Source organism: Lemur catta, chromosome 16 (genome assembly GCF_020740605.2).
Source record: "Lemur catta isolate mLemCat1 chromosome 16, mLemCat1.pri, whole genome shotgun sequence".
NCBI lineage: Eukaryota > Metazoa > Chordata > Mammalia > Primates > Lemuridae > Lemur > Lemur catta.
The window spans coordinates 26,481,248-26,502,382 of record NC_059143.1 but is presented as its reverse complement, the minus strand read 5'-3'; the positions used below and the strand labels follow the sequence as shown (position 1 = coordinate 26,502,382).

The window sequence follows — 21,135 nt, the reverse complement described above, 5'->3', positions numbered from 1 at the left end:
AAAAAGGACCAAGCCCTGGAAGTCTCCTGCTGCAAGGAGGACTCAGGATTTCAAACCCGTCTCACGCTAAGGCTGCAGTTGGCAACTCAGGGGCCTCTGCAGGAAAATAAACATCTTTGGAAGAAAGGAAGATGGTCTCCAGGGTTTCTGGAGAATCAGTGGGTCTGGACATCAAAGGACAGGAAATAAGAAGTGTAACCCAGTGCACCTGACCCCATCAGGGACAAGCACGGCCAAGACACTGTGAGGTTGGCCACCGTGATGTCCAGGGACAGGGGAAGGAGGGAAGCCACACACACACCCCAAAAGCTGCGTGGTAGAGGCTAGACAGAAGCAGAAGCCAGACAGGGCCAGCCAGAAGCCCAGGTCCAAGGCCTGGAATCAGAGAAGGCAGGGAAGAGGGGAAAGAATGGGGGTGGGGAAGAGGGCAGGGAGGAGTCTCCCAGCCAGGAAGCTTTACTCTGATCACACAGTGGACGTGAGGGTGGCCAGCCACCAAAGCGAGGGCCAGCTGCACCCGTGTGGATCCTACAGCAAGCACCCAGAGGAGTCGGATGCCCAAGCTCACATGTGTCACCCTGCAGGCCTTGTGTCTCAGCACCCACAGTGCTCAGTGGGGCCTCACCTTCACCAGCTAACATAGAAACATTGCCCAGGTGTTGTCAGGCCCAAGAGCATAGAAAAGGCAATTTGTTGTTTCCCAAAGGAAACCTCTAGTGTTTATGGAGATTCCAAACTGACATAGAGCCAGGAAGCAGTAAGGACCACACTGGAACCCAACTAACGCTGCCAAGCCCCAGTCTCTCTCCGCAGCCCACCTGAAGGGCTGCAGGCCAGGAGAGCCCAACCACGAGAAACTAGCACACCCTGATGGTAGAAGGAAAGACACTAAGAGGTAGGGGACAGGCAGAAAGCTCAGCAAGGTGGGAGAGGACGGAGGAGCCATGCTCAGATCCACAGGCCAAAGAATAAAGGCAGGACCCGAGAGAGGGACTCGGAGCAAAGGCAGAGGGGTAGGGGCCAGCGGTCACAGATTACAGCTCCACCCCCCACCGCACACACACTGACTACAGAAGCCCAGGGCCCTCTACTCTGTAGCTGCAGGGGGTCCAGGCACTGGACAAAACCTGCACCTCACCTGAGCCCGAGCTGCCACCCCACAGGGCACATTGCACCCACACACCCGCCTCCGCCACCACCAGCGGAAGCCGGTGCCTACGCGGGATCTTCCCATTAAGACTGCGCACAGCCTCAGGGTCCGGCTCAACACCACGCCCCAGGGAGCCACCTCCCTACATCGGGGGCACGGGATGAACCCCCTCAGTCACTCTTGCACTGGAAGGTTCTTGAAGAAATGTTCCACTGTTTGTGATTCACCTCTTTGCTATAACATAGCACAAAGCACAAGGCTGCATGACCAAGCTCGCGAGAGGAAGACGCTTTGCAAATTATATATTGACTTGTTGTCATGCCCCTGTCTCTGCTGCTGGAAACTGACTACCCTTCTGCATGCGTGGACGGAGCAGCCTTCTCTCTCATCAGTTTCTTATCTTTAAAGGTTGTCTTTGTCTCTGTGGCTTGCCTGGGCAATGAGACGCATCTCATGCGGAGACCAGCCACCCTGCAAGCCTCTGCCCACCTCATCTCTACCCTCGCAGGCAGCCACGTCACCTGAGGGGCAGGGGCAAATGTCTCTGAAGACCCTTTGTGTCAGAATGTTCTTCTGCAGCTACAAGCATAAAAGACACTTTGGAATCTTCAGCCAAATCTTACCCTTTTGTTTAACTCATGGCTGGACACTTGAAAGCACAGGCCTTCTGGGTCCCAGAGACTCAATCGCCAGCGTTTATTTTCTTAATGGGAAGACAGGGTCTGCCTCAGAAAACTGATGTGCAGAGGTTTTAAGCCAAACAAAATGCCTTCGAAGTCGGCCAGTAGAAAACACTCATATTAGTTTTAGCATCCTAAAGACTTCAAATCTTATTGTTTTAAATCTTAGATTCCATTCCTTACCCCACAATTCTTCAGTTCCTTTTCTCTTCATGATGAGACTTAGTCATCAGAGCCAGTTGGCCCTCTGAACATTTTTCTGGTGTCTGGAAATAGGATCACTTTGCAGGGACCAAAAAATTTATTTTCTCTAGCTAACCTCATAAAATGCAGACTTCTCATGCCTATCATAAGATTTTCTCCCATATCTGTGAGTTTAAGTCCACAGTATGACCATCGATACTTTTATTTCTTTGAGGGATCAAAGCTAGATTAAGAAGGCAAGTCATATACTGTTTGCTGCAATATGTTACATCAAGCGGTCACACAAAATCTATAAAGAAAAGGGACAGCACAGAGGAACAGAGGTACAAGAGCGTGGGGCCTCTCTCTGTACTAAGATCTCATTCCAACCTCCTGCCAAACGCTTCAGAACCTCTGCGCTGTAAGACCTGTCTCTGCTGCTAGCTGTGACCATCAAAGCAGAGCCCCTGGGGCCTTCATTTTCCCTGAGGTTTGCTGGGTTGCTACCCATGAAGGCTCTGCTCTCTCCTCCTCCCGACGGGTGCAGGGTTCCAAAGTTAACACTGGAGAATTCCAAAGGCATGTCACCTCCAATTCATCAACACACAGTCCTGGATTCTAAACATTCCTGTACTTAATAAAAACAGGAACGAAAGAGAAGAGAATGTAGGGTGAGGAAAACACCATTTTGGAGAAATTTACTAGATAGCATTTTAGACCCACTGGACAAAAGCTGATCCTGGATCCCTCCAGCCCAATCGTGGGTGAGGATGGTCTTCAGGGGAGTGGCATGTGGTGCTAGGCTAAGACAGCAGCTGTCGGGTCTGATGCCTGTAATAACTATTTCTTATATGGCGAAGGGGGAAAATAATCTTGAAAAGAAACAAGGGCTCAAACAACGGATGTTTCTCATTGTCTTTCAACTGGAGATTGTTCCAGGTTTTATTTTTTTTTTTCAGCCCAGTGGCATCTAATATTGTCATTTGGAGAGGGAAAGAATATGTCACAACAGGGGGAGGTATTTCATGTATATGATGCATACATTCCATTTTCTATACATAACAAAAAGATAACATTTAGTACTATTACAATAAATCTATTCCAGATCTTGCTAATAGTCGGAAATGGAATGACAAAGAGGGCTTTTAAGACAAAGGAAAAACTTTTTTTTCCTGGGTGCTAATATTAATTTATACGGCCAAACCCTCTTACCTGATATACTCAGGCCTGAGAAAATTAATAGTAAACAACTGGTTAAAGCATAATATCCTTTAAAAAATGACACATACACACCGTAAAGCATCATTGTAACTCACAGCTCTGCTGACTACACATCATGGTCTACCTGTGGTTCTTTGAGGGAGGGCCTACTAACTGGAATTCCACATGGACCTTCTTCCACTCACCACTCCAGTAACAAAATCGGATTTCCAATGTCAGTTTCTCTGAAGTCAAGCAAGAACCGAAGACAGGGAAGAGTGGGATTCCTCCTAGATTTTTACAATCTTACCCCCCCCTCATCTTTCATAGTTGTCATAACCCACTTGCATTGACAGAAATGCTTTTGTGGCCACTAATTTTGAGTCTTTTCCAAAACATTCAATGAATTTTCAAAGGCACCATGCCCTTTATATCCTCATATTTAATCAGTTTCTAAAATATTTAGGTACCATTTCATTAGATTCTGTAATTCCAATAACTGGTGCAATTGGCATAAAGACATTTGGGAGCAAACACTGACCGTGTAAGCACCCAGGGCGGCCCTGGAGCAGGAAAGGACGTGTCGCAAGTGGGCTCCAGTGCCTGTCGTGCTCAGTGTGCCACGGGAGGAGACATGTGTTTTACATCTATTACATGAGACTACAGGACATGGAAGTGAATGCAACCCGTCAGTAACATGGAAGCTGTTTAGAAAAACTCTTGTACTTAAAATATTTAAGCACATACTGCAAAAGAGTAGATTTTCTTAAAAGAAGTTAGGTCATTTGGATTTTGATCAAGCCCGTTTTAGTGCAAGTCTGCTTTCTACTGCCTCACTATTCCTAGGAAATACAGATTCATATTCACGTCCCAAATCTCTTGTGGCTATCAGCTACGTTCTGATATTTAATTTCAACAGCATGTTACATGCCTGGATTTGTTCTAGATCCAGGATGAGGGTGGGGGAAATTTATCCAAAGTCATGGTCATAGGCCTTTTCTGTAGGTAGATAGGACTTATACATATGAAATAACTGGAAAAATATGAAGCAGGTAATAAAAAAGCAACTGATTAAATATAATCAAGTGCCCACATACATTTTACAGTCACTCAGTGCTACAGGCAGTTGAGAAGTGAATGGTCAGTGTTGGCTGAAGGTCCTACAGATCTTACTTTGTTTCCAACAAGCTTGCAAACCTTCCTGACACCCTGATTTTTCAGGCCCTGAGGTTTATGCGTCACCTGCATGATCACTCTCTGGCTACAGAGTGAAACAAAGGTTATTACTCGGGATACTTGCACCTCACCACACATCACACCAGCTGAAGTAAAATTACATGGATTCCCTTCCATGTCCAGCTCCCCTGCCCATCCCAGAGTCTCCAATGGAGCAGCAGAGAGAGGGAGGGGCCCTTCCACTCCTCCCACGGATGCCAGGTGCAGACTGGGACACAACAGGATGACTGATGTTCTGCTAAATAGAGGCCTCAACGAAGACCCCAACGTATATTAAATAAAAGCAAAATTACTCAGGTATGAGAGACTTCTGTGCATAAAGTGAATTCTAGTTTCTGCTGTTTTTCTTTTTATAATATTACATTCTTGCCTCAGCGTGGCCCAATACCAGGAGAAAACCAGGCCACAGTTTCAGAGACATTCACACAGAGGTTGTCTACTTAGCATAAACAACTGGTTTCACTGCCATCGATCCCATGTCTGTAAGTGGGGAAACCAGTGGGTCCAGGAAAAAATGGCTGCAACAATGGCCCCAGTAGCACCCCTGGGAGCCCAGAGCAAGCTGTTCTGAATCACAAATACATCTGCTTATCAACATTTTGCTCCGTATCCACGTGTGCCCCCTCTTACACTGACCCAAGATTTCCCTTTTAACCACCCAGCAGTCACCTGGGGCCTCTGACACCACTTCCCACAAGCATCACAGAGCCACCAGCAGGCACAGTGGAGGATCACTTCTAGGAGCTAGAGGCTCACGCTGGCACCGTCCCAGGAAGAACCTCACCTCTCCCAGCACCATTAAGAAGAGCCTCACTAACAATCATCTTATCTCATGCTCCAGCCACTAACCAAAGAGCAAAGGAAGTCAGAATGAAACAGGGCTTCTAGACAAAGTACTGCTAGACATTGCTTCATTAGAACTCTAAGAGCCCAGGAGAGGGGCTACCCAAGTAGACAGTGTAACGGTAAATACTGTATCCCCACAAGTGGCGTTTCTCGGAGGGCAGACGTCACTCACCGATGCAGGCATGGACCCTCACCGACAGCTGTGTCCGCAGGATGATGCTGTGCTTCTTGCCCCGCCTAACACAGACAGGAGACAAAACACGGATATCAGAGGAGTCAGAAGACAGTGGACACCTCCCAGGCTGCCAATAAACCGGAGGGTTCTTTCTGACACACCCAAGAGGGCCCTAAACTGAACAAGAATCTATCCTGCGACAGTGTTGACATCACAGGCCTTTAATAAAAATAAAAGAAAGTTTGACCTTGCTGGATTGGCACATACGTTTCACTGCCAAGTCTATCAACTCATTCCATCCACAGAGTGTGCACAGAGTCATGCTTGACCATGTTGGGGAAATTTTAAAATCTGCGTCCACAAAGTGAAATCCCTGGAATGTAGCAACACAAATCTGCTTGTTCATTCCCATGGCTATTTTTACCTTTTTGGGGGGGGTGGGGGAGATAGGAAAAGGGAACACATCGTGGGTTAATCAGAGCCACTTTGCTGTATATCAATTCAAGACTGTTATGGCTTTTCTCCTGTACTCTTACAGGATGACAATCTACAAAAGGAGGCTTATAGACCACTGTTTATCAGGAATTACAGGCTGATTATCAAGAATGCCAATTCACACCACAACCTGACTCACCTCTGCTTTTTTCTCACTTCCTTTCTTATGAGGAAGAAAAAGGATGGACCTTCCCAGTTCCACTCTACTACGGCCCATCCTGCTCTGTGCAGAGAACTAAAGCACAAAGCAGTGGGTGGAAGAAGATAAATGAGAGCAAACGTGAGTCCTGGTTACCTTGGGGGGTTCGGGGGAACAAAGGCTGTGAAGTTAGGAGAGAAGGGGAAGCCAGTGGGCAGAGGTAAGGCACAGCCAGCCAACGACAGGGCAGCAGGTGGCCTGTCGGGCCTCTTGGTGGCTGGATTCTCTTCCCCCTCCTCACCTCTTCCCCACCATGGCTAGAGTTACAACAGAACCTGGCGGTGCTTTCCCGCCTCCTGGTTTTGTGGTTGTGCTGGAGAGAAAGGAACACAAGCTCTCACCCTGGCACACTGTTAATATTGTGATTACAAATCCACAGTAATGACTGCATCAATTATATTTTTTATTCTTGAGACCAGATAAGAAGCGGAAGGAAGTATGGTTTAAACCACAGTTTATTGATTCTTTTGAAGAGAAAAGGAAAACCAGTTGCATAGTCCTGGAAAAGTATGCAGTAGCCTCCAGCCAAGCAGCTGCTTGCAGGTAGAGAGTCTGCACTCAGCATCCCTTCAAACTGCAAGGAGCCCCTCCAATTTGCCTTGTTTGTCCATTTGTTTTAAATTTTCTATGTCCAAGGCACTACTCTCAAGCAGCTTACCACAAATACACGATGCCTACAGCAGACAAGCTCGAGATCTCTTATAAGTGAAGATTTCTCTGCAAAACTTTATTCTTCACCAAAAAAATCTTTTATTCTCAAAAATTCTGACATTCATTATTGACACTCTTTCAACTTTTGTGGCCATACTAGGGAGAAAGTTTCAACTAAGTGCATTGAATTATAAACAGCCTTTTGTTTGACCTGCCAAGAAAGGTGTTCTAGGGGACTGGGGTGCAGCTGGGAGCAGAAGACCAGCGAACCCCTGACGGTGGCCAGACTCTAACTATTAGAAACAGTCAATCTTAGTCTTCCAACCTCAAGGATTTTCTGTAATTCACATCGTCAGCAGTTATAAGTCAATGGTAAATGTCACATAAACAGCAAAGTATGTGCCACAGATGCCTAGTGGGAGACAAAGCATAGGATGGCCAGGGAAGAAATTTCAGAACACCCGAGTTCTGGAGAATTTCAGAAAGTATTTACGGATGGCCCCAACTTGTATCTTCAACTGCGAAGTTGCAACTTTGAGTGCTTGTTTTCCCACAGAATTCTCTTGTCCGCAGTGAGTGTATAGGGCAGTCACTCTGGAATTCCAGGCCTCTAAGTGAAAAAAACTAGGATGGTCTTCCCAAGAAAGCCACAGCAAGCCCACCACTCTGGAGGGGTCACCTTTTCTGGGCTTCTATGCTGAGAAACCAGGTAATTGCTTTGGTTAAGCTAAACCCTAATGGAATTTAAGAAAGCATAAAACAAACAAGGCCTACTTTTTAGTAGTTTTGTCACTTATAATTTGTTTCAGTATTCTACCTCCTCCCTTGCCTGCTCGTATACACAAAACCCTATAATTAAAGAAACCTGTGTGGAATCAGGAGCCAAGGACCATGGAAGCAGGCTGGGGGTGGGGGGACCCAGCCCCAGATCCCAGGGGTTCAGGGAAGAGGAGGGGGCTGGTCACAGGGGCAGAGAGTGTGGCCAAGTTCAGCCAGGTCCACAGAAGGGTGCCTGTCCTCTCTCACCCCTCCCCACCCCCGCGTCACCCACCTCTGTTGTGGGTACTACTGCTGTCCCCATTTTTCAGATGAGGAAAATAAAGCTTGTAGAAATGACATGACCTGCATACCTGGCTGGTGGAAACAGACCCGAGCCTGAAAGCACAGCATGTGACTCCACGGTCCACCTGCACCGTCCTGCCCTTTGCTTGCTGCACAAGGGGGGTGACTACAGAACTTTCTCCAGGGCTCACAAAGGATAGAAGAGTCCCTGCTTTCTTAGGTAATTGGTATAACCTTAATACTAAAGCCTGACCAAAAAGATACACATAAAATCTAAGATGCAAAAATCTGAGAAAATCTTGACAAACCAAATATGAAACACGTGAAAATAGGACCAAATAAGATTTATCCTAGGAATTCCAGAAAAACTGGATAAAATCTAGTATATTTACTTTTACATTTATATTACCTTACATATTACACATACATATATGTGTAATTCTTGAATTCTTAGGAAAAATCCTATTTAGTCCTGCAGTATTACTTTCACATATTGATATACATATAAAATATAAAACAGGACATTCATCATAAAATCCCTTTAAATTTTGATAGCTTCCCTCCACCAGTATATTTTCTAACTGGCTAATGCTGACATATTGGGGAAAATTTGACTTTTCTATCTTCCTTTTACTTACAGCCATCTTATTGCTATTACTAATTCTAAAAGTTTTTTGCCAATTCTTTTGGCTTCCTTTAGGAAAATAATGTTTTAAAATAATCATTCTAGCCTTGTCTTTCCAGTAAATACACCCTTTTCTTCTTTCATCGCTAAAACCCTTAGAGGAAAATTAAATAATCACGGGTGTACTCCCCCACCACAATGGGACACTATATCAGTGTGGGTTTAGAAAATACTAACAAGTCACTAACATTTATGGAATGCTTATTGTGCACCAGATGAGGTTCTAAATACTTTAAACAGATTTGGTCTTCACAAAACTCTTTTGAGGTAGATAACAGTATTGCCATTTTAAAGATCAGGAAATCGAGGCCCAGTAGTAACGAAGCCTGAAATCTCACAGCTAGGAAGTGACAGAGCTCAGACTCAACCCAGGCAGTCTGACCCCAGAGCCAGCTCCCCTATTGCCCGCCTACAGCTGCCCCCCAGGGGTGCTCCTTCATTCATTCCTTCCTTCCTCACATTTCCTGGTGCCTACTATGGGCTGGACTCCATGAGGTGCACAGAGTATTTGCTGCTCTAAGACAGAACACAGAAATCCTACATGCTTCCTGGCCTGCCCTGCAGATTTCAGACCTGCCAGTCCCCACAATTACACAAGCCAATTCCTTAAAAATAAATCTGTCAAAATAGATGGATGACAGTGACTGGTTGATAAATAACTACCCTATTGGTTCTGTCTCTCTGGAGAACCCTGACTCATACAAACTTTGGTATCTGCCTTCATGGAGCCTCCATATTCCAAAGATAAAAAAATCAGTGAGAGGCTGTCAATGGGAACTTCCTGTAAGCACCTTAGTGGGCCGTTTTTCTCATGACATTGGCATTCCGGATCAGTTTCCTAGCTGCCACTCCTTCCAAGTCTGCTCTTTCGCAGCAGAATGAATCGGGAATAAGTACCAGAATCTGGTGTTCCAGAAGGCACAGGCAGCTCAGCTTGACCTGAAACTCCCCAGAGAGACTCAGATTCCTTTCCTATCAGCACAGCCACTGCCAGGGAAACATCGCCAGCACCTGAACAGCCACTCTTAGGGACAGGCAGCCACAACCACTCCGCTGCTCACACCCAAGGCCAATGCTAACCCGAGTGCTGAGGAACTCTCCGAAATAGATGCGCAATTCACAAAACTCCAGTCAAGGGAGACACGGACGGACAGGGACACGGACGGACACACACACCACTCCAGGGACTTAATGGTACTACTGCTAAAGGAACTCTCCTGGTTTCTCAGAATACACAAGTTTCTCTCACAATAACGTGGCCTTAGGAAAATAAAGTCTGGTTTAACCAACCAAGGCTCACAGAAACCTGTGTGTCTTAGTTCTGTCTCTAAAGGGAACATTTTTACAAGAATAACATCTAGAGACCTTTGTGACTGTAAGAACAAGTGCTTGCGATTTATTGAGTAGTGTACAGCCAGAAGCCTTAGGACTTTCTAGCAACCAACAGTGGAATTGATGCCCCCAAAGATTCCTCCACTCAAGCTACTCAGGAGGCTGAGGCAGGAGGATCGCTTGAGCCCAGGAGTTTGAGGTTGCTGTGAGCTAGGCTGACACCATGGCACTCTAGCCACGGTGACAGAGCAGGACTCTGCCTCAAAAAAAAAAGAAAGAAAAGAAAAAAAAAACCAAAACAAACAAAAAAGATTCCTGCACTCAAATAAGAAGAGGTGAACTATGGTTTCAGTCAAGGGCAGAAACAGCCCAGGGCCCCCTCAGCAGTTGCCCAGGAATAAGAAGCCCTCAGTAAGCTTCTGGCCTGTGAGGCTCAACCAGCACTGTCTCAGGATCAAGAAATGGAGGGTTTCAACCTGTCATCAGCCAGTAAAAGGACTGTGCTAGCCGAGATTAATTTGCTCAAAAGCTCAAAGTCCAAGCAAGAGAGCCAGTTGCCTCCACATTCATCTCCAGACGTGTTCTGTTCTCCCCGGCCAGACTGCAGAAGTAAAAAACAGACTGAGCCAGCTGTGTGATCTTGGACAAGTTACTTAACCACTCTAAGCCTCAGCTTCCTGGTCTGTAAAATAACATAATAATTTCCACCTTCTCCTAAGGAGGATGCAATCCATTAATGCAGGTACCATGCTGTGAACATGCCTGACCTGGGATAAACGCTGGGTAATGTTAGCCAATGCTCCAGCCGAGGATATTACTGTTCCTTCTCTCAGCCACTTCCCCTCCCTCTTTCCCTTTCTGCCTTAATGTCTGGATATCTTCTCACTCCATCCTGGCCTGCCTTTTCTCATGCCTCCCACCTCTCTCATCTTTCCTATTATCCTTCCTCCTCCACTGCCCTTTCGAGAATCTTCGACCATAATCTAGTTCTTATTATTTGATGCTCTTTCCTGATCTTCAATTAAAATTCAGTGACTTAACATCCTAATTTCTTCAAGGGACTATACTAACACTCGTCACTCCTGTGTGTGCAACCTTGGGTGCACTGGTCTCTGAGGACTGAGTCACCTAGTTTAATGAGAAGGTGTGAAGAGTCAGAGATGCACAGGGATTCTTCTGGAAGCACCCTATACATCACATCCTGTAGTGAAGCCTGTGAACTTGAGCAGAGAGGTTGGTAAGGAGGGACCCACGGAAGCTCTGCCTCCCTGGCACCTGCTCAGAGAGGCCGCTCTAGATTCCCTCACCTCTTGCTTCAACAAGATGACTTGAGGCAGAGAGAATGCACTTTCTTACCCCACTCAGGTCACTGTCCAATAAGCCAGTGTCCTCCTCTCATCACAAAAGCTGGAACTTCTCCCTGGACCCAGTCCAACCTGTCACCAGCTCAGACTCTTTCTTCCATAGTCATTCCTTGATATCCCTTTAAGTCTTAATGAGGTATATTTAAGGTACCATAAAACCCACCTGTTTTAAGTATATAATTCACTGGTTATTAGTATATTTATAGATCAGTACAGCCATCACCACAGTCTAACTTTTGAACTATTTCACTTCCCCAGCAAGAAACCTCATGCCCACATGAAGCCATCTCCTGCCCCTACACCCAGCCACGGGCAACTGCCAGCCTTCTGTCTCTATGGATTTGCCATTTCTGGACACTTCATACAAACAGAATTGTACGATGTGTCACCTTTTACATCTGGCTTTCATTTAGACCAATGTTCAAGGTCACCAGATATCAGATACATTTGATCCCATTTTGTCACTCGTGTTTTCACTTTAACAATTATGTCATTGTGGGAGCAAAAGTTTTAATTTTGATGAAGTCCAATTTATCTATTTTTTCTCTAGTAGCTTATGCTTTTGGTGTCATATCTAAAAGACTGTTTGCCTCACCCAAAGTCATGGAGACTTGCTCCTGTTTTCTTCTAGGAGTTCCATAGTTTGGGCTCTTATACACTCAGGCCTATGATCCAGTTTTAGTTACTTTTTGTGTATGGTGTGAGGTCCCTGACACCTTGACTGGCCCCTCTCTCACCTTCTACCCTCAGATCTCCCTAATGGGACAAAAAGCCCCCCCGTTCAACCCGTTCACAGCTCCTGGCTCCTGAGAAATCCTGCTGCCTCCCCTTCCCACCAACCCCCCAGCCTCTGTCCTCATGACCCTCCACTTCCTCCCTCTCCAAGAGCACCCCAAATCTCCTCCCTGCCATCCCTGGCCTTGCCTCGCTGCTCTCACAACATGACTTGATGGCATGGCCTCCTCTCTCCTTGCGGAGGCAGATGCAGCTAGTTACCTACCCAATACCCATTTGCCCTTTCTGCCTTATAATGAGAGCCCAGTTTCATTTGGGGTGGCAAAGTACATTCTCCACAACAAGGCACAGCTGTTGACAGTTGTTGTCGGTGAACTACAGGTGGAAGTTGCTGGTGGAGCTTCGGGAAAGCTCTCTAAAAGGGGCAAACCCAGCCAGCTCCAACATCTGCTCTTCACTTTTCCCACCTGAGGGAGGGAGCACCAGCTGTCACTGTATATTCATAGTAACAGAAGAAGGTTAGCCGGACACAGCCCATGATTCACAGGGTGACCATGAGCCTTAGCGCTGGCCAATGGCATGTGAGTGGAAGCTATGTGTGCAAGGAAGGGGCACACACTCCCTTTGTCCCTTTCCTCCATGCAGATGGGATGGTAAGAGCCGAAGCAGCCACCCTGGACCCAGGGATGGAATTCTCATTTTGAGGATGCTGTAACTATTTTACCACTCCCAAAGAAGACTGCCCACATAGGAATCCTACACAAGAAACAAACTTTTATCTTAACTGCCTTATTTGGGGATTTCGTAGTTGCAACAGAGAAGACTATACCCTGACCAATACATGCCTTCCTACCTTGATGTGACACTGGAAGCAGGACAGCCACACTGTAACTACGATGGAGCATGAAAGATAAAAGCCAGACCCCAAAGATGGCAGAGAAGAAAGATAAAATAACCCCGGGTTCCTAAGAGCATCATGGAATCAACATATTGTCCATGAAACTGCCTAATCATCCACTACTTAGAGCGGTTTTAGGTTTACAGAAAAATTGTACAGGAAGTAGAAAAAGTTCCTATATACTCCCACACCCCCTCACCCAGTTTCTCCTATTAACATCTCGCATTAGTGTGGTTACATTTGTTACAGTAGATGAACCAATATTAATATTGATAATGTATTAATATTAATACATTATCAAGTCCAGTTTACACTAGGATTTACTCTGTTGAACAGTTTTATGGGTTTTCACAAATGCATAATGTTCTGTATCCAACATTACAACATACAAAGTAGTTACACTGCCCTAAAAGTCCCCTGTTCTCCACCAACTCATCCCTCCCTCCCCATCCCCCACCCCCACCCACCACTGGATCTTCTTACTGTCTCTATAAGTATTGCCTTTCCGAGTGTCATATAGTTGGAATCATACAGCATGTAACTCTTTCAGACTGGCTTCTTTCACTTCACAATATGCATTTGAGGTTCCTATGTGTCTTTTCTAGCTTTCTTTTAAATCACTAGTTCCATTGTACGGATGTACTATAGTTTGTTCATCCATTCAACTACAGGAGGACATCTTGGTTGCATGCAAACTTTGGCAATGGTGGGTAAAACTGCTGTAAACGTGTGCATGTATGTTTTCAACTCACTTGGGTAAATACCTAGGAGCATGACTGCTGAACCAGCTGGTAAGCCTACGTTTAGCTTTATAAGAAACTACCAGACCGTCTTCCAAAGGGACTGTACCATTTGGCATTCCTACCGGCAAGGAATGAGTGTCCTGTTGCTCCACACCCTCACCAGCATTTGGTGTCATCAACGTTTTAGATTTCAACCACTCTAATAGGTTATTTAGTGGTATCTCATTTTAATTTGCATTTCCCAAGTGACATGTGATCTTGAACATCCTTCCATATGCTTATTGGCTTTCTGAATGTCTTCTTTGATGATGTATTTTTTTTTTTTTAGGTCTTTTGCCCATTTTGTCATCAGGCTGTTTTATTATTGAGTTTTAAGAGTTCTTTGTATATTTTGGATACATGTCCTGTATCTGTCATGTGTTTTGAAAATACTCTTAGTCTGTGGCTTGTCTTTTCATTCTTTTAATAGCCACTTTATTTATGTATTTATTGTTAGAAATTAGAGTATCACTGTGTTGCCCAGGCTGGTCTCAAACTCCTGGCCTCAAGTGATTCTGCTACCTCAGCATGAGCCACCACACCCAGCCCCTTTTTTCAGGCTAAAAACATACTGAGCCGGGCACAGTGCTTCACACCTGTAATCCCAGAGCTTTGGGAGGCTGGGGAAGGAGGATTGCTCGAGCTCAGGAGTTCAAAGATGCAGTGAGCTATGATGAGGCCACTGCACTCCAGCCTGGGTGACAAAGCGAGAGTCTGTCTCTAAAATATATATACACACACATACACACACGCTCTCATAAAATTTTCAAGCCATCGTTATCTGGGTTGTTATGCACATCTGAAACTAATCTCTCACTCAAGTACAATACTCCAGTTATAGCTTCAATAGGTCATCTGGGTGCAGCCCCCGGGTGATGGCTAACTCTTTGGTCCCTAGATACAGGTCCTAGTTATCTCGTCAGCTCCCTCCTGTGGCTGTCCCTTGGGGACGGGACCTCTCCAGACTCGGCAGCCCCCTCCCTCCAAGGGGTCACGCTCAGCCTCCCTGGTCCTTAAGGCTTCTCACCTGGGTCCCAGGTCAACATTTCTCACTGGCCACCCCACACCTTGAATGTGGCTTGTTATACCCTCAGTCTAACATGTATCAACCCCTCCCTCTCCTCCCCAAATTGCCCCCCCATAACCTCACCAGCACTCTAAGTAGTCACCATCCTGTGCACTAGCCACGTACTGTCCTGTGACTATTCCATTCTCCTGTTTCCCTCTACGCAAGCTGGGACCGTGGCTCCAGAGCCACATACCTCCCCCCACGCTGGGCCAGGCCCCAGTCCACTCACCTTCCTCGGCCACCACGTTCAGGCACATTACATCCTGCCCTTCCTGTCCCCGCAGCGGGCTGCATCTGACCTCAGGCTCCCTGCTCAAATTCTTCCCACCCGCACCCCACCCCCAGCGCCCTCGTTACTTGAGGAGCTCTGTGAGGGCTCCCTCTCTGCAGGTCATTTGTCTTCTGACTCCAACCCACAGTCTTACCTGACGCAGTTCTTGCCCCATCACGCAACCTGGTGCTTGAAGGTATCAGAGCCTCTCTAGCTGCACTGTCCACTCAGGGTTAGTTCACCCTCGTCTGACTTAGCGCAGCCTTTTCGGGAACGCCGTCTCCCTCACGCAGAAGAGCTCAGCTTTGGCTGCGTACTGGAATCATCTGCGGGCTTTAAAAAACATCACTGCTGCCTGGGCCCACCCCCAGGTTCTGATTTCACGGGCGTGGGCGGGTAAGTTTTTAAACTTTCTCAGGTGGCTGCAATGTTCCCCAAGATTGAGAACCTATGCTGTAGGCTCCCAACCATACATGCAACCACCTGCAACAGCTTTTGAAAAAAGCGAGATTCCAGGCCCCACTCCAATCCTCTTGAAGCCAGAACGTAGAGATCAGCGTTTCTGGCTTGGAGCTGGTATGCGGGTGTCTGGGCTACTCGCTCATCCCAGCACTGAACTCACCCCAACAGCTCCTTTGCCTTGAAAGGGCCAGTTTTCACCTCCCCCATGACCAGGGCAAAACTTCATGGTCTGCACTTTGAGCCTTGCACAGCACTGCAAAGACAGGAGACCCTTCACTGATTTGCCACAAGTGATTCAGCCAACACACCTGTGCCCTCAGCTGAAGATAATTGACTTAAGAGGACAAGGGCAGAGAAATACTTCATTTCTCTCCTTCCACACCCTGGCCAGAATCTCTTTTAACTTGAAAGTTTTTGTTGGTTGCTTGCTTTGGTTTGGTTTTTCAGGTTCAGTGGGTTTTATGTTGAAAGTGTGTTCAGTGATTTCCCATTCTACCAGTCCTAGATGCAGGAGAAACCTAGAAACATGTGTGATTGGTGAGCTCAACTTTTATATTAGACCCTAAGAAAAGGAAACTGCTTCTTATTCCTTCAAATTTGACATTCTGTGATGCAAAGACCTCTTTAAGAGTCTGACGAAGGCTTTGAAACGCCTCCCCACCAAAACCCCCACATACCCACAAACTGCAGAAACCTCAGGGGTTCATGGACCCCCATGGATCTCTGGGACTCAGGAGCTGCAGGCTGGGAAGTTAGGTGTCTAAGAGTTAAACCAGAACCCCTGGGTTCCTCTAAGCAAGTCCACCACAAAGCTGGTGAGACCCTACTGCCCCTTGCAGATGGGCGTCTGCTCAGCCCTTCCTGGCCGCAGGGCCAGCCACGGTTTCTGAGCCACCAGCCTCACTCAGCCAGGATCCTCCCCTCAAAATGTGTGAGGCCAAGGTGGGAGGACTACCAGCCCCTCAGCTCCTGAGAGAAGGTGAACAGCATCATATAGCCAGGAAGCAGCAGCTACCTTCAGAACCGATCCTCTGGCACCAGCCTGCCAGGAGTCACAGCAAGGAAAAGGCAAGTGCCCCAAGTTACTGAAGTTAGGAGCCCCTGGGAATGCGTGTACCATGTTCAACAACCACACTGGTCCTCACGCTGTTCCTGACACATCAAGCCTCTCATGCATGCTTGGCTAAAGCCATACTCCCACCTGCCACCCCCTCTACCTGCCCAATCTAAGTCTCCCCTTGGGGCACATGTAAATGCCCACCTTCTCCGTGACAGTTACTTGTGGACCTCAGCTGGCAGTGGTTCCTTTTGGAGGCATCAGACGAGGTAAAGGGCAAAAGGGTGGGTTACTCTGGCCCTGCTAGGCCTGTGGGCAAGCCTCCGTCGTGGCTTCTTACCTAACAAAATGGAGATCTCAGAGCATCTGTCCTGCATAGACCCCTCCAGGTCTAAAATCTAGTGATTCCCACTTCAATGTATCATCGTCCCAAATTCTGACTATAATTGTATAGCAAGTAAGGACTACTAGTTTTCTGTGTGTATTATGAGCCAGGAAATAATTTAATGTTTTAATACATCATATTTTAACTCAAAACAACCCAAGGAAGCAGTATTATATAATCCTCATTTATAAGAAAACTAAGTTTCCGAGAGGTGAAGTTACATCCCCACAGTCAAACAGCCCCGAGACTAACCACAAAGCCCATGTCCCAAACCACCATGCCAGAGCAGGTGCCAGAGACCCTGTGCAGACCCCTGCTCATATAGGGAGGAAAATGGGATTGAGTAATATAGTCCTTATTCTATAAATAATTGTTATAAATGTCCTCATTTTATAAACTCCTATCAGAAGCAAAGTGGCTTGGCCAAGGTCACACAATGGCAAGGTCAGAGGCTTCGGGGCTGCTGTTTCCACCGCACCACGTTGTGCTTGTTAACTTCCCTGGCCTTGGAAGGCAACGTGCAGACCTGGCTCTATTTGGTTAGCATAATAATTGCTTTGTCCTTCCATTTTTGAAGGTCTTTCTCCTCCTCTCTGATTAGCTATAGCCTGAGTGATAATTCTAAACAAGTGAGTTAATTTTTAGTCTTGGCATAAAAGTGCAGGGTAATAGACAAGAACAAAGAAACAAACTCCTCCAGCGAGGAAACAGAACACACAGTATGAAAAATACCACTGTTTTCACCCAGCCTGCCATACATCTTCATTAGATGGTCACAATATTAGCAGATATTTTGCTATAATTGACACAAAAAAAAAATAAAGAGAAAAAATGGTATTTCCTTGCTGTTTTCATACCTCAAAAGAGCAAATCTCACCTAGGAAACAATTATATTTTAATTCCCATTTATGGGAGACACGAGCTCTCAGGCACACAAGTTTTGCCAAATGCCACACATCTAGGGGAGGACCTACAAGAGACCTTCCGTGCAAGTGACAGTGCAAATGTGCCCAGACACCTCCCACCTGCATGGGGGTGCTCAGCCCATAGGATGTTTCCTGACAGCTCCAGTGATCTGACTGGTGGTCCCAGGGCTCAGGGGTGGTAAACAACCTGAGAGTAAGGGGGGGTTGCCTGGTAATGCCACCCAGACCAGGGACAGACTGGCCTCCCTGCCAGGAAATCAGTCAATGTGGATTCTTCACAATCTTTCAGACAAACCAGAGGTATGTTCTAAAGGACAAGGGCTGGGTCGCTATGAATGAAGACTATTTCAGAGACATAAAACCTCACTCTGGAGTTAAGTTTGGGGCACACTTATCAAATGTGTAGCTACCCAACGTCTTTTGGTCTACCTCCCTCTGCAGTTTCCCACATCTTTAATTCCACCTTCTCATCTTGCCATAATTCATTTTCCCAGCATCTCTGGCTATCAAGGTGCAGAAATGGGATTCAAGCACCAGCTACTGGATGGACCTACGGCCAGGTGATGATTCAGGAGGGAACAAAGTGAGAAAGCAAGTCCCAGGATCTCCTCTGGTGAGCTGGCAGCAGGACTCCCTGGCTCTTTGGGAAGAGCTGTGAAGGAACATCCAGCATCTGGACACAGGTGTTGCCAGTGTGAGCTGTAGTGTTAATGAATGATGGCAGCAATGGTGTCTTCCCTGGAGCCACCTGCAGTGTGGCTGGGTGCTGTCCCAACTGGAGGCAGTGTTTCAGACCAGGACCAATGTCCTTGCATGGACCACCCTCATGTCACCAAAGGTGCAAATGTACATGCTGCATAGAACCTGAGGTGCCTTTGCCCAGAAGCTCCTGGGATGGCAGAGGAGTGCAGTCTTGGGAATCAGTCACACCTGTGTTCAAACGTGCCTCCCCCATCAGCAGACTCTGATGACATGCACGTGCCATGTAACTCCTGATCCTCAGTTGTCTCAAATGAAAACTGGAGACAGTGAAATCCAATTACATGACTATTATGAGAATTAACTATTAAATAAAGATACTGTGAATATGGAGCCTAGAATAGTGCTTGGCATAGTAGTTGCTCTAAAAATGTTATTTTCTCCCCTACTCTTTATTCTTATACTGTTATCTAAGAAATTAGCACTTTTTTTTCTGAGCTGCCACCTCCAAATCACTCAAGTTTTGATAAGAAGAAAAAAAAATCAAACAGGAAAGGCCTCCAAGCATAACACCACTAGAGACATTTTTCAAGTTGACAATGATCTACTCATAACACTCCTGGGGTCTGTTTGATCAGTGAGCCATGAAGTCATCCAATTAGACTACCATCCAGCCTGCATTCTGACATCTCATATAAAGGCATGTCGATTGTCAAATACTTGGTAAAAACTATGGCAATGGAATTTCCCCAAGTCTATCAGTTTAATAATGTTAATTTTTTTTTTAAATAATGATGAGTAGAATCTGGTATGACTAAAATAGCCGCCTCCCATGTGTACAGCCTATGGTGGTTTCCCAGGGTCTTTTCCTACACATTTTTGGTGTGGCCGATACAAACACTCCGGAAACAGGAAGGATGTCCTCAGGGAACCTTCATGGATCCTACCAAGAACCTTGGTCTTCTTGGTGCTCATGGCCATGCCATTCAGGAATCGATTTGGGGACTACACCATTCACCTGGTTACCAGTATTCAGTAAGTGCCTGTAATGTGCTGAGAAAATTCTAGGTGCTGGACATTCACACAGGCACAGTGCTGACCTAATGCAGTTTTAGTAGCAGAGAAGAGGAACAATGACCATAAATTGTGAAGGGTGTTAAAACAGAGGAAACTCAGGAAGCCATCAGCACACACCGGAGTCAGACAGCTACATAAAACTAACATTAAGAAGGTTCCAATTTTTTCCCATTCTTTGAGCTATTCATTAAAAAAATCAATGGCTATTTGGGAACAGCTGTGGAGGAACGTCAGCATCCCGACACAGGTGTTGCCAGGGTGAGCTATAATGTCAATGAATGATAATATTCACCTGACTGATAGTATTCACCTGACCGTATTTTTAACTCGGGCAAGGTAGCTTCAAACAACTTTTGGGGGTCCCTAAACATCACATTAAGATAACTGAACATTATTTGGAAAGCATCGAGGAACCTCTGAAGGTTTCTAAGGAGTAGGGTGATGAAACCAGAGAGATACTTGGTTCCAGATGGATAAGGACTAGGAAGGGAGGTAGGGCCATCAGAAGGCTATGTCAGTAACTTAATAAATATGGGAATGGCTGCTTGTGTGAGTATATTCCTAGAGAGATTTCACTTTCTATGCACATCTTGGATTTTTATATGTGTATTGCTTTATTCAGACTCAGAATATGTCTTCATTCAGCAATCAGAAATATTAAGCAATTCTAGATGTAGGCTCAAAGTAACTTGATATTAATTAACATAATTAATAAGTATTTTCTCCACGGTAATGAGTTTAAAAGATGATACAGTGTAAAACTACTACAGCATCTGCCAAGAAAATAAAATATCCTGTAAATTATAATTGAAAACAATGTTTACAGCAGTTGTCAATCCACTGAAATCTGTGGGAAATATCAATTTAATTGTGATACCTAGTTTACAGATAACTTAGAATAGACCAGTCCACAACACAGCAAGACCCCATCTCTAAAAATTAAAATTAAAATTAAATCAGCCAGGCATGGTGGTAGCCCCAGCTCCTTGGGAGACTGAGACAGGAGGATCGCTTGAGCCCAGAAGTCTGAGACTATAGTGAGCTGTGATCATGCCACTGCACTCCAGCCTGGGCTCATCTCATAAAATAATTAATTAATTAATTAATTAAGCAAACTTAGAATGTAAATACCATGTGCTTGATTAAACTGTACCAAACTATACTAGGGCAGGTTACCCCCCGCCAGCACCCCTGTGAAGAAAAGTTACTCAAAATGGAAAAGGGTCTAATGTTGTCACTGATGAGTCACTTGCATCTCCCTTCCTCTTGTGTGAATGGGAGTGGAGAAAAGGTCAAAGCCATGGTGGTTTCTCGAAAATAGTTTTAGGCCTCAATGTACCCTCATTTCCTGGTAAGTGGTGACCAGCCAGCAAGGTCAACAGTTGCTCTTACCCAGCATCATCCTGGAAGCCTTCCAACTCATCCCGCTGCTCTGCCAGGGTGGCTTCCAAGTCCAGGTAGGTGCCATTGTGGGAGAGTTGTAGTGTGCAGTCATCAAGCTGCAAGAGAAAGAGCC

General features: G+C 45.9%; 1 protein-coding gene across 13 annotated transcripts in view; it reads right to left on the bottom strand.

The window, feature by feature from the left end:
- The window catches only part of FHOD3 (formin homology 2 domain containing 3), a 423,570-nt gene that overhangs the window by 354,563 nt on the left and 47,872 nt on the right, over window positions 1-21,135 (bottom strand). For all 13 annotated transcript variants that reach the window (XM_045527658.1, XM_045527665.1, XM_045527667.1 and 10 more), the window contains exons 2-3: window positions 21,012-21,118; window positions 5,468-5,532 (exon numbers count right to left, since the gene is read on the bottom strand). In XM_045527658.1, coding sequence (XP_045383614.1) covers window positions 5,468-5,532; window positions 21,012-21,118 — 172 coding nt within the window. The remainder of the gene's footprint in view (window positions 1-5,467; window positions 5,533-21,011; window positions 21,119-21,135) is intronic.